The 13668-nt window shown below is 44.4% G+C and overlaps 1 protein-coding gene across 3 annotated transcripts in view; it reads left to right on the top strand.

Annotated features, from left to right (window-relative positions):
• The window catches only part of cdh12a (cadherin 12a), an 85590-nt gene that overhangs the window by 9126 nt on the left and 62796 nt on the right, over positions 1-13668 (top strand). The window contains exon 2 of one of the 3 annotated variants that reach the window (XM_072668454.1): positions 12266-12670. The exons of 1 other annotated variant lie outside the window; for it this stretch is intronic. In XM_072668454.1, coding sequence (XP_072524555.1) covers positions 12437-12670 — 234 coding nt within the window. In that variant the 5' untranslated portion in view covers positions 12266-12436. Of the gene's footprint in view, positions 1-12265; positions 12671-13668 lie in introns of those variants that run through there. One more of the 3 variants, XM_072668455.1, reaches the window with a different exon arrangement.

The following is a 13668-nucleotide window of genomic DNA, read 5'->3' as shown; positions in this document are numbered from 1 at the left end:
GGATGGCCTGCGCCACCTTGCCACCAGCACAGTGACTCACGGCCCCCACACTGGGATTCTATTTTGTCCTTGCACTCCTTCTTTTGCAGAGGCGATAGCTTTTTAAATGTCATACCGTTACGTCTCCAGGGTTCTATAACCTTGTCTTGCATAACGGTACTGGGACAGTGGACAGGTACAGCTTTATTGTACTACGGGTTTATTGGAATGTCTTTGACACATGTGGCCCCTGACTCCGCCACAACAGGAAAAAGGGGGAAAGTAGTCCAAGGACTGGCAGGAGTGGATTTGTGAATACGAGCTTTTCTTAAAGGTTGAATTGGTGTCCTTTAAGGACGAGGCTGTCAGTTTTGACAGTGCTACAATCTCTAAACCTAGAAGGACTTCAACTTTCAACTTTGCTGTTATGGATGTCCTCAAAGACAGGGAGTGTGAGGACCAAATGTCCTCAGCGTAACGTTGAGGGTGTGTTTCTACTCGTAGTTTGGGGCCCCGAATCAAGCAAGACAATGATATATTGAGGTAATTAGGAGAAGAAGGTGACGTATGAGAGAAGACGGCCTGTCTTATTATATCACATCATGTTAAAGGTTTAAGGTCCTTAAGGACCTCTTAAGGACCTTCAAGAAAAGGTTTTCAGAAGAAAAAGGTTCCATGACGGTTCCTCAAAAGCACCTTAAGAGGTTCCTCCACAGTTTTAAACTGAAGAACCTCTGAAAGTTCCTCAAGGACCTGGGCTGATTAGTTTTTTGTCATGGCACGATGTTCGTTAAAGCTGTGAAATTTAACGGTACTGTGACTGCATCCCAACTCACACACCTCTTTACTTTACACTAATGAATGCATGAACCACACGCCTGCGTCGTTTAAATAGTGACGCTGCTTGCAGATATATCTACGCCGATGGGCGCGGTGGTCTCGAAATGGGGTGTGTTCAGGTAAATTTCTGGCGTATTGCTGCTATCTAGGCAGTGGAAAACACAGGAGCTCCACTGACTGAAAACAACCTAGGCAGACGTCAACAGTCAGACGTTCGTTGCTAACATGGTCGTGAATTGTCAACAGAGGCACGTGTCCAACACCACGTACACCCCCAATTTACACCACTGAAATAGCAATCCGCCAAAGTCAGACCGCACCTGGCTCTTAAAGGGATTCAGAATTAGAAATACTTTATTGATCCCAAAAGGGAACTATATAATAAATATAAAATATAAGTATAAAATATAAAACTACACTATAAAAATACACTATAAAATAAATCAAATTAATTTAGAACAAAGTATATACAAGTATAAAAAGTATATAAAATATATAAAAATAAGTATAAAATACAGTATAAAGTGGCATAGTGGTAATAAATATGGAAAATTATTGCAGACATTAAATTGAATTACAGTACTAATATTATTACACATATGAACAGTATAACTTGAGTAATGCACAGATGAACTGTAGTGTCACACACTGAGAGAGAAGTTATATAGTTAGGTACAGGTAGGAATAACCTCCCAAACTCTTTAACACCATTTCGAGCAGCGCAAAGCATACTTTCCCATCATTATGATAGCAAAGACACACTGACATGCCCTAAATCAAGCTGCGCGATTGACGGCATCGCTATGTGACTTACCCTTGTCCTTGTTGCTCTCCCTTGTCCGTGCAGTCTCCAGCCATGCCCTTGTGTCATTACACCCACATGTTTCTTGTCTGTCTTCAGTGTATTTATACCTTTTTGTTTGGCATGTTCTCTGCCATTGTTTGTTCTTGTAGCTTTGTGTTCACACGCTTTTGTATTAGTTGCCCTAGTTTCTGTTTTTCTCATTTTCCTGGGTCTTTGGTTTCTTTGGTTCTTTGGTTTTGGTCTTGTCGTCTCTTGTTTTGCTATACCTTCCGTTGTCTCGTCATTAAGCATGAACCCTGACAGCTTACAACATTTCAATGCTGTGTGCCAGACTGCTAATTAGTACTTGCGGTAGTGTTGTCGCATACACAGCACACGGGTGATTGGTTGCGTCTAAACTCATCTATAGGCCGTTCTTGCACTTTGCTGTACTTGGGTAGAATTTTCTCCTTTTGAAAACTTAATATGCTATTGTTGATAATGTGGACTATAAGGGACAGCGGGGCACAGCCTAAGACCTTTTTTTCTTTTTATAAAAAATATAATTATTAACTATCAGAGAAAGAATCGTATGTATATATATATATATATATATATATATATATATATATAAAATACAAGCAAACTACACAAAACTTAAACATCAAATATGGTCAACAATTTCATAGAACACAAAAAACATGGATGGATATATGCTCAATGGACAAAAGTATTGGGACACCTGCTCATTCATTGTTTCTTCTGAAATCAAGGGCATTAAAAGTTTCTTCTGCTTCTGTTGGAGTAACTGTCTCTACTGTTCACGGAATAAGTGTTTCTACTAGATTTTATAGGAGCGTTGCTGTTAGGATTTGATTGTGTTCTGCAACAAGAGTGTGATTAGTGAAGTCAGGACGCTGAATGATAATGATCACCACCCCAAAAGTATTGGATGGAACACTACTATCATTCCAGAGAACACGGTTATTCCACTGTTCCATAGCTCAATAGTGGGGGGTGATTTATACCCCTCTAGCCCACTCACTGGGCCTGTAGGTTCAGGTTTATCTGCTCCAGAAAGTTGCATTCTTTAATTTATTGACAGACACAATATGTCCAAATGTTTGTGGACACCCCTTCTAATGAATGCATTCAGGTACTTTAAGCTGCATCCGTTAATGAACTTAAAGTAGCTAAATGCATTCATTAGAAGGGGTGTCCGCAAACATTTGGACACAGTGTCCATATATAAATGTTCATATAGTACGTTTTGGATGTACATTTCTAAAAAAAAAAGTATGTGGACGGATATGGTGTTCTCTCGTCGACGGTTGGTTTACCACCATGTCTGATAGCTGTACCATTAGCCTGGCTAGCTCCTCTCCCTGTGAGTTGTTGATCTGCTCGAAAAGGTGCTCTATTACAGCCACCAGGAGGGAGATTCTAATAACACAGGAGTGAATTCTGTGACTTCTACACACATCCCTGGAGAATCTGAAGAAATAGCTGTCCGACTGCTGCTGGAATTTGAGAAGATGACCAAAAAAAAAAAAAGATGACTCATGTGAACCTGTTTAACAGCATCCAATTTCTAAATGCTTCATTTTACCCCACTTTAGTTCAGTGCCCAGTTCAGGCCAGGTCAGCTCCGAGCTTGCACGTGCACCTGTTCCATCACACAGCACGGTTGCAAGCCCTGTCCTTATTGCCATACGTCTTCAGACCTTCAAGTGGAACCCTGGAAGCGTTTGCAGAGTGAAAAAGGACGTTAATGTCCTTTTATGAATTCAGAACCCTGCCAAGAAGCAGAGATAAGCACCCAGTGTTAAACGACACATGGAGCATTTAATGAACTCTTGCAGTGTTTATATAAGCCCAGCTGGGCCGGAATGAACACAGTAGGCGTTAATTTAACACTGAGGATTTGGCCAGGAACTCTTTTAAGGGTGCGGAAGAAGTGTCACTTGTTTGTATTCCCCATAGCATCACTCTCCTACAACAAAAGAGACCTCTGAAGTGGAGGTGATGGCCCCACCATCACCACATCATCTTGCATTAACTCAGTCATATCTCTCAGCCCAAGCTCCATTAAACTCTGTGGGGGTGTTGGTGAGTCCATTCCATATATAGATACAAGCTCAAGCTGCAACTAGGGGAGCACCTGCCCCGCGTGCCCAATCATCCCACCCGTTTGACAACTGCCGCCTCTCTGTTTCGCTACCTACACGCTGTACCGGTAAGGCAGGGTATGGGTGGACGGTGGGTAGCGGATCTCCCTGGTTACGGTGCTGCTAAATTCCGCTGTGAACCGGAGAGGCGACGGCAACGCGAGGGACGATGGAGCATAAGGGGCAACTGCTTCCCCAGTCGTGGCTCGAATAGACTTGAATAGAGGGCGGAGCCATGTTAGCCTCATGATTGGTCAGTGATATGATGTCGTAATCACCCCAGAGGAGAGCGATGCTGGTGAAATCCAGCAGGCATTTATTAGACTTCTTAAGACATACTTTGTACATTTACACTGGGGGCCGTGGGGAGCCAGATTAACATAATTAGAAAAGAAAATTCAGCGTTAGGTTCCAAGGGGCTTTGAGAAAGGTTGGTGAATTAGGCCCAGTGTCCTTCCGCATCATCATATGCTGGTGGCATGGGCCAAACTGTTAATTCCACGTCATTTCAGAGCATTTCTGCCGCTGCAGCCATCATGAACTGTTCACACAGTGATAGGAACAGCTACTGGCTCAGTTGAAAACAGGGCAACACAGGGATGCACCGTGATATCGGCAGCATATCGGTATGCACTGATAATTGCTTAAAAAGAAGGATCCGCAAAATACAGAATGATTTAGCTGAACTCCAAACAATAGAAGTGAGGGTTAGGGTTCAACGTGGCAGCTTAGCTATGTTGGGAATTGAACCCACAACCATGTGATCAATTAACCATTGCTCTGGACTTCGGAACGGGGACAGAATTCCCATATCGGCTCCTTCTTTAAAGACATATCATTTGGAGACATTTGGTGATTGGAGAGTGCTAGTTAATCAAGTGCCTGGTTGTAAGTTTGATGGCAATGGTCATCACGCTGGTCATTTTAGAAACATCAAGCTCCCAACAAGTGTGAGCATGGAGAACCTTTTAAAAGTTTCTAGAGCAGATATCATTGAGATTTATTTTCTCAGTCTAGAAAACAGCCCAAAAACCAACACATTTACATACACTGATTAGCCATAACATTAATACCACCTCTTAATGTCTGCCCTCACGATCAGCTCTACTTGCAAGAAAGGAGCACTTTGTAGTTCTTTATAGTTCAATGGTCAGGACCCCACAGGACTGACCACCACAGAGCTGGTGGTGGTGTTTAGGTGACATTGACATGGTGGTGGTTATAATATGTGTTGTGCTGGTGGTACGAGTAGTGGATGAGACACAGCAATGCTGCTGGAGTGTTTAAACACTGTATGTCCACTCACTGTCCACTTTATTAGACCTACTACCTACCTAGTCGGTCCACCTTGTAGATGTAAAGTCAGAGACAGATGCTCTCTATCTGCTGCTGGGCAGTTTGTTTGCTTTGGTCATCCTCTAGTCCTTCACCAGTGCCAGTCACAGGACACTACTGCCCACAGGATGCTGGCTGTTGGCTGGATATTTCTGGTTGGTGTGTGTCACTGTAGTTCTGAGAGTGACCCACCACCCAAATACTACATTCTCTGTGGTGGTCAGTCCTGTGGGGTCCTGGCCATTGAAGAACAGGATGAAAGGAGGCACGTAACAAAGCCTGCAGAGAAACAGATGGATACAGTCTGGAATTATAGAACTACAAAGTGCTGCTGTATGAGAAGCGGAGCTGTCAGACAAGGACAGACAAGGAGTGTGATGTTAATGTTGTGACTGGACGTTGTATATTTGCCTATTCAGCCTGCAGAAGGGTACGGAACCCACAACCCAGTGCTCTAGATATCAGTACTGGTATGGAATCTCACATAATTTGTGGATTGGAAGGTGCCTAATAAACAACAGTGTTATCCAACAATTAGTGGTTCCTGCTAAGCTCAGCTGCAGAGAGCCTCTCAGCATGGGTGTTAAAGAAGGCTCAGCCTAGGGGAGGACAAAAGCATATGGCTATCGGTGTTAGCCAGGACACAAGAGAGAAAGACGATGGGAAAAACACCTCCCTCCCAATAAAAAAAACAAGAACAGGGAGATCAGATTTTTTGATCTGATTTCCCACAGTATTGCACTGTAGTCTTGACTGGATTTGGCTAAAGGGACACGGGTACAAACTGAAAAATTAGAAGTGCATTGGAATTAGCTCTGAACCTCTTTAGATGTTGGGCTATTATTAACACTGACAAGAACAAGTGGAACAGATGTTTGGGCAAAGTTGAGCTGGGATCATATTTTAAGTACGGGCTTTTTTTTTTTACTTTTGATGGCAATTGTCTTGAAGCTGAAAAGCAAAGCCTGTCAAAGACATTAGGCTGTTAATTTTAGAAACACCAGGAACAAGAGCAGAGAATAAAATCGGCCAACAGGAGCGGTGCCACAACTGAAGGTTCTTTAAACAATCAGTTCTTTAAAGGAAACGTGCGAGCGTGAAGAACCTTTCAAAAGATTATAGGACGAATACTATCCTAGAATTGTCCCTTCTTCATTTTACTCCCAATTCGGTACTGCCAATTACCCCACCTGTCCGTAGCAATGCTCCTGATACTAGGAGGGTAAGGACACATGCCATATGTGCAAAGCCAGCCAGCGCCTTTTTTCAAACTGCTGCTGTTGCGGCATCGCCAGATAGCTGACATGTTTAAAGAAAGCGTCTCCAGGTCTCCAGCTCTGACGTTCCAGCTAACAGATGCCTGTGCTGGCCATCATCGCTTTAAGAGTGATGAGAGGAAAGAGCATCATCTAACCACTCGGAGAGAGCACGGCCAATTGTGCTCTCTCAGACTCTGGCTGCTGATGGCAAATCGGCTTGGCTCGGGATTCGAACTTGCAACCCCCCGGGCCATAAAAGCAGCTCATTAGATTACTCATTTTGAATTCCTTGGTTTTTTTTGTGATGTCACAAAATCCAACACGTTTACATATATCCGCCTATTCTGCCTGCCGAAGTAGCCCCGCCCATTCATGTTGAAGTTATATAGAGTGTTACATCCTGGACTATTGGCCTTTTGGAGGCTCAAAGCAAAGCAACTAGTGTTTTTTTTTAAGGGCCCTCCATCTGCCTAGGCAGTCCATACCTCCACATTGTACGCAGGTCCCTTCACATATATTCATATGTGGGCGGTCTGTATACACTGTATACAGTGTGATAGAAACCACACAGCAATTGTGCTGTAGATCAGCGGTTCAGTCATAATAGATTGACCAGTCGCTCTTTTCCACTCTTACTTACCACTCTTGGTACAGTAGTAACTTCAATTAATGTTAGAAGGCCCCCTGGTTCATGCAGGGCCCTGGGCGGCCACTTACGTTGCGTATAAGGTGGAGCTGGTTCTGGCCTGGCTTTTTGAATAAAGCACAATACCGAGCAGTACAAGGCCGTCTATAATGCTGAGGAATGAAGCGAGGTTGGAGATTGTTTATGTGAAAAATTGAGAAAAAAAACACAACACAACATAAATAAATAAATAAATAAATATACCTCCACCTGATGTTTCATAAAGTTTCTAGCATTTCTTCTAGAACCATATATCCAAGCCAAGAACCTGCACGCACCATTTCAGCTTAAGATTAAGGATACGACTCCTTTCCATCTATTGTTATTATAAATGAATGGATACCACCCCTCCCCTCCCACAGTCATATCTGCTTTTAGGGCCTTTTCTAATATCCACTTTTCTGGCTTTAAAGCATGCATGTTTCAAATGCAACAGTGTTTTATGCTAATTCCAGTTAGGTTAATGAAGTCCTTTTAAAATCGTGGACAATAACAGCTGAAAAAGGTCAGTCACCAGCTCAAGTGCTCTTCTACGTACAAGAACGCTGCTGAATACCACCTAACAAAATCTTTACTGGCTTGAATTACTTCAAGAAGCATTCAATGGGCTTTGGTGTGAAATTGGTGGTTCATTGTAGAGGAGCTAACCTGCTCGGATTTCTTTAGATCGGTGATGACCGGAACCAGGCATTGTTATGACTACAACACAAATATAGCCATTTTATTTACTAGTTTATTTATTAATAACTAGACTAAATGCCGGTTAACCTACACGCCATATAATACGTAGCTGACTCTTAAAAGGGGGCTCTTTATTTGTATTGTAAAAGAAATCAAGTCAAAGAACCATCTGTCAGATTAAATGGTTCTTACTTCTGATTGAAAACCATCATCTTTCATACCATCACATTATCTATGACCACGGTATGTGGTATTACGGAAGGCAGGGGAATAGCGTTACCTATATTTACCTATATTTTTTGTTCCATCTCATCCTGCGTTACTTTAAAACCAAAAAACGATCAAATACAAAGTTCAGTTTGCTCACATGGGGCCCTATATTACCGATCTTTAGGTGAGCTGTCAGCCGCGCAGCTTGATTTAGGGTTTGTCAGTGCGTCTTTGCAATCGTAACGACGGGAAAAGTACGCCTTGACAGCAGTGGCATGTGCTAAGTCTCTAAATTAATCATGGAGGTGTTTTGGGGTGTAACGTGCAATGAACCTCACTTGCTATTTCAATGGCGTAAAGTGGGGGTGTACGTGCGTCGGGCTGCACGCACCTGTGTTGACAATTCACTGCCAAGATAGCAACGAATGTCTGACTGCTGACGCCTGCCTAGGCTGTTTTCAGCAGACACCAGAAATTGACCTGAACACACCTCATTTCGAGACCACTGCGCCCATCGCATCCCATATTTGCAAGCGCTGGTGTGAAGGCGTGACAATAGACTGTTGGCGGGGTGTAAGATAGCAATAGGGTGTAAGATAGGTCCCCTGTAGTCCCTCGGCCGTTTACAGATACACTCAGTATCAGACAGCTCACAGCTTACAGAAAGGAGAAATGAGAGACCGGTTCTGCTGTTTGGAGCTAGGCCAGCTAGGCTTAGAGAAGTTAGCTAGCAAGCTAAGCACCAAAGCACAGACCTTGTTCCAGCTAACTAAGGCTCAAATCACACAGGTTTAGAGAATAAAGCCTCATACCAGAGAGCACAAAGTCGAGTCAGTTGTCTAAGGAGTGTTTACTCAAGAGGTTTGCTTGGGTTTTTAACCCCACCTGTTTTCAGGGCGTGAGCTCCCACAGTGCCCCCACCGTTTGGCCATATATATAAATGCACATAAATGTATGAGCTGTTTGGGCTGATGGGTATCGCTAGATTGGCATAATACTGTCATCGTTTTAACCTTTACACACCTTTACACATACCCAACTGTACTAACAAGGGTTCCACTATCAATCGAAGAACCCAAATGAAGTACTACGAGTGTAGTCATCTCACAGGGGGTCACCTTAAACCTATTATAGACTCATAAGGACCAGCTCTTCTGAGCCATGGACATGTTTTGGGGCTGTAGTTGGAGCACTGGGTTATTGATCATAAGGTTGTGGGTTTGATACCCTAGCTGGCACTGTCAGGCCCTTTAGCTACTTGCTGTAGCATGGCTGACCCTCAGGTGGTATATGCAAAGATATAATGAAGGTACTTACTTAAGTATAGTGTATAATGGAATTCATGAAGTCTCAAAAGTAGGATCCCAGCCCCAGGATCAGCTCCATCCCTACCTGTTGAGCAAATGCGCTGGTCAAAAACCAAAAACCATCCTGAACGGTGCCACTTTGTGAACACCACCCCTGGTAGAAATTTGGTGGCTAGGGACACAATCATCGCGCACCTCTTTCAAGAACGAGACTGATGCCCAAGGTAGAATTTTACCTCTTCGTTTTTTGAGGATTCGCAAGCCTTGATCTAAATTCAGCTAACCTCGTCTTATCCAAGCAAGATTTCCAACCGCAAAGGAGCGCAACAAAAAAAATTACGCCACTGAAGCGAGAAAGAAAACAGCCTATGCATCTTCCCCGAGCATGGACTGAGTAGACACTATTACTGCTGGACCCTGCAATCATCCGCAGAGAAAAGAGGAGAGCAACAGAGCAGGACAGGCAGATCCCCGGTGTGGTGGAGTGTTAGTAATATGAATCACGGCATGGAGAGCATAATGTGTTTATTCTTTTTTTTGTCTTTCTTGTTTTCTGGACACTGGGCTTGGCTTGAATGACTACGTGCCAAAATGACTCCATCTTAATCTCTTTTTTGATGTTATGGTTAAAAAAAATACACATATATATCCTTGGTTAGTTTCTTTTGGCATCTGATGCATGTATAATTTGACTATTCGTGCAATCAAACCGGTGCCCATGAGGCAGCATGGAGATACGGCCCACTCTCTGCACAGTAATCCCTGCGTTGAAACTCCAAGATAGGCCCTGAATTGGATGAACTTTCCAGAGCTTGCTTGACTCGTAATTGGAATCCACTTTAATCACACTTATGACACTGGAAGCCTCATATTGCTGAATGGAGTTTCCTGATTTAATTACGTGATTCCTTCCTTCGCTATCTTCGCTACCCTCTCCGCTCTGAAAACAACGTATCGTATACCTCTCCTTCTCCTCCTCATCCTCCTCATCCACCTCCTCCTCACAGCAGGATGGCCCACTGTCTCTTTCAAGCCACGCCAAAGTAGCCCACTGTATCTTACCATTGTTCTCATTCCAAAAACCTCAAAAAATAATTTTTCACTTTTTGACATAATTTCAATCGGGCTGCTGCCCTTTACATTGTGCCCAAATTCCATGACGAACTGACCAATAGAAAGGCTTCAAAATGACCCAGAATAGCGAAGAAGGTTTTTCCCTTCTTCTGTAAAGTCCTCATTTTGGAGATGCAAGGTGGGCGTTCAATGGTTAATAAAAAAGGAGAAAGTTATCATTTGTTGTAATCTGACCAAACAATTTGTTTGCGATTAGGCAGTGTGTGCAGTGTGCTGTCAGTTCGCCTTCTTTGAGATTCCTTTTGCTTACCTTTTAAGTTTCTGCTTAGCCTCTAGCTTCCGCTAACAACGGCCTCCTTCTCCCTAACCAAATGTGACAGTGCAGGTTCAGTGGTTCCGCTGGCTGAGGGCTTACTGAAAAGTCTAATGTTTATTCAGCAATAAACGTCTTCGCCCTGTAACTGGGCCAGACTGTAAATGCGCTAGGCCCTCCAGCAACCTTACTACGCTCTCCAGCACAACAACAGAATTCACACACCTCTTACAGATCACCCCAGCTCTGAAAAAAAGGGGCTTATAAAATCAGGTGTGTTAGACACGTCCTTTAAAGCTGTCGGGATCATTTCCAACATGCCATGTTGCCTCCCGAACTCAATATGAGCTTAACACCACTTTTAAAAGCCTAGCATTTTAGCATTCCAGCATTCTAACACCGGAGAGCCTTCGTCGGCTAGCATCGGCTGTAGGAGCACCCCCTGGGAGGTGCTGCGTCTTGGAAGTCTTTGAGTGTGTAACGTCTTGAGAGAGAAGCTGAGGCCTTTCCCGTGGAGAATACAGCCACGCACAGACGCAGTGTCCTGTCAACAAGAGACCTGTCACTGCTTTTGAATGGCTCACGCTAACTCCCCCGGGGCATTGTCATCACTCGCTATATGAGGTTGTCTAGCAATTAGCATGACACATTTCCTCAGAGCCAGATCTAGCACACTTTCCCTAGACAGATTTGTCACGAGAGATGGGAGATTTCCCAGGGGCTCAAGCTTTCTCTTAAAGCGATGCATCACCTGCGATGCCAGCGTCACTAACGCTAACTAGTCTCTGTTTTCTCACGCTTGCCTTTAGTCAAGTTAGCAAGGCAGCCAGAACAGCTCCAACAGGGCCGAGAGTCTATGTTGCGCTGGACACCAAGGGCCTGTACTCCAAAATAGGAGGTCTACTGCATGAATACAATTAATTACCCCGAGCAGTCTCCGCAGACAGCAGAGCTGCATTTTCACAGCTTTAATTTGTGCAGCTCGTTTACCCAAATACAGCTTCATGCCTTTGTTATTTTTATCACTTGCTACACCAAAGGGCCGAGGAGTTCTCTTGTACCTAATTATGCTGATGTTTCCTCAGGCCAGACTCTTCAAGGTATCCGCTTCCTGACCCTGAGCATCTGGACTGGCTCTTCGCCGCTCTTGACAGACCATCTGCAAAGTCAGACCATAAACAAGCTCGCTGCTCAAGCGGGACCACCTCATTGTAGAGACTAACGCACTGCGAATGGCCATCACGTAGTACTTCTAACCCTGCCCTGGAGCTCCGCCAACCTGCCAAGAACCTCAAATCTCTAGATTTGGTCAGATTTCCACTCAGGTTTTTGCGTGCTTCTTTCTTGAACCTGTGCTAACGCGCTAAACAGACTCCGGAGAGCTCGATTGCTCAGATTTCCGATTCCTTCGCACCGTGATCTGTGAAATCCATCAAGTAAGATTGCATCATGGTTGAGGGGACAAAGCCCTTGCATTACCACTCCAAAGACAGAAGCTATCTAGGAAGTTACACAAGGCTAGACCCCTTGTTTTGTTTTTTTCCCCTCTGTATGCTTATGGAGAACCCGATAGATCACCTTAAGGCCGTGATGTGAATATCAACACTGTTCTCTCTGCTCTCTCCTATAGGTAGGCCACTGAACACTCGAGCCACCCTGGATGTTAGTTCATCAATGTCATCGAGGTGCTGGGGAGCGCTTCATCACGGATCTGGCTTTTCGTCGGCGGCCGGCGTCCCCGCTCACTTAGCATTCAGAGGCGGATTCTCCAGCTGAAAAGTCCTACGCCCAAGCTTTTCCAATGCTCATGGGGAACTGCTTGCTGCTGTTCCTCTGGTGTCTCCTGGACAAAAGCTTTGTTTCTCCTATGCACTCGTCAGCTCAAAGCAGGTTAGGAAAAGAGCACCACCGAGGGCTGAGGGACCAGCGGAGACATGGCATGTCTGGGCTTCACCGAGTCAAGCGGGGCTGGGTCTGGAACCAGTTCTTTGTGCTGGAGGAATACATGGGGACTGATCCGCAGTACATCGGCAAGGTAAACCACTTACCTGTTGAAATTCTGCTGTAGCGTTTCACAACCTCATTCGATCCACGCTTTCAACTAAGCCCCGACTTTGTGAAGGAATAAATCAAGAAGTTGATTTGGCTGGGTAAGCAGTTCAAAAGCTTGCGCTTGGGATGTGGTGAAAAGGTCTACCCTGAGAGGTGTGTTATTGTTTGCTCTTTTCTCCATCCTTTCTGTTTCTTACGATCAACTCAAAATTTCGCAGTCCACGTTGCAAAGCAACAAATGATGAATGGCTGCAATCAGAAGTGGGGTTTGGCTGTGAGCAGCAAGTTAACTTTTTTTGCTTCGGCTGGCGATATTCTGTTTTTAGTGCACAGGTTCTAAAGCCTGGTCCTGGACTACACCCCACCCTGCACTTTCTAGGGTTCTCCTGCTGCACACCTTCGTAGACTCAGGAAGGGCTTTTCGTATTAGCTGGTGTGTTGACGGTATTCTGTAGAAACATCCATTGTATCCCTCAGCTTCACTGGTTTGATGCAACTCATTGCTCATTAATGACCCTATAATATAGCCAGTGTCCCACATCACACATTATAGATATACGTCTTAAGCCTTGGGCGAAAAATGGGCGTGACTGCAGGCGGGGCCAGGAATCAGCAGTGTAAACAGTTCTTCATTTCGGTTCCAGCTAATGTGCTACCAAAACCCCAGACAAGATAACCATCTAATCCCACCTCCAGACTGACGGTGCACCGTGCCGCCTCTCGCTTGTGCTGGATTTTGTAATCCGAATGGAAAGTTGTGTAATGTGTCCTGTTTTGAAGCCGCAACAATCAGCACTTCCATCAGCACAGCCAGAGCAGCAGGGCTATTGGTCGGGGACCAACGTTGAACTTGCGCAAAAGTGAATCCGAAATTCACAGCAAATTTCACATGTGAACATTTGTGGAAACCCCTGCTATGCTCAACCAAATGCTGTATGCTAGGCTAGCCACTGATGTGTAAGTTACCACTTCATAAAAATT

Source organism: Salminus brasiliensis, chromosome 23, assembly GCF_030463535.1.
Source record: "Salminus brasiliensis chromosome 23, fSalBra1.hap2, whole genome shotgun sequence".
Taxonomy (NCBI): domain Eukaryota; kingdom Metazoa; phylum Chordata; class Actinopteri; order Characiformes; family Bryconidae; genus Salminus; species Salminus brasiliensis.
This window is presented reverse-complemented; position numbering and strand designations above follow the sequence as displayed.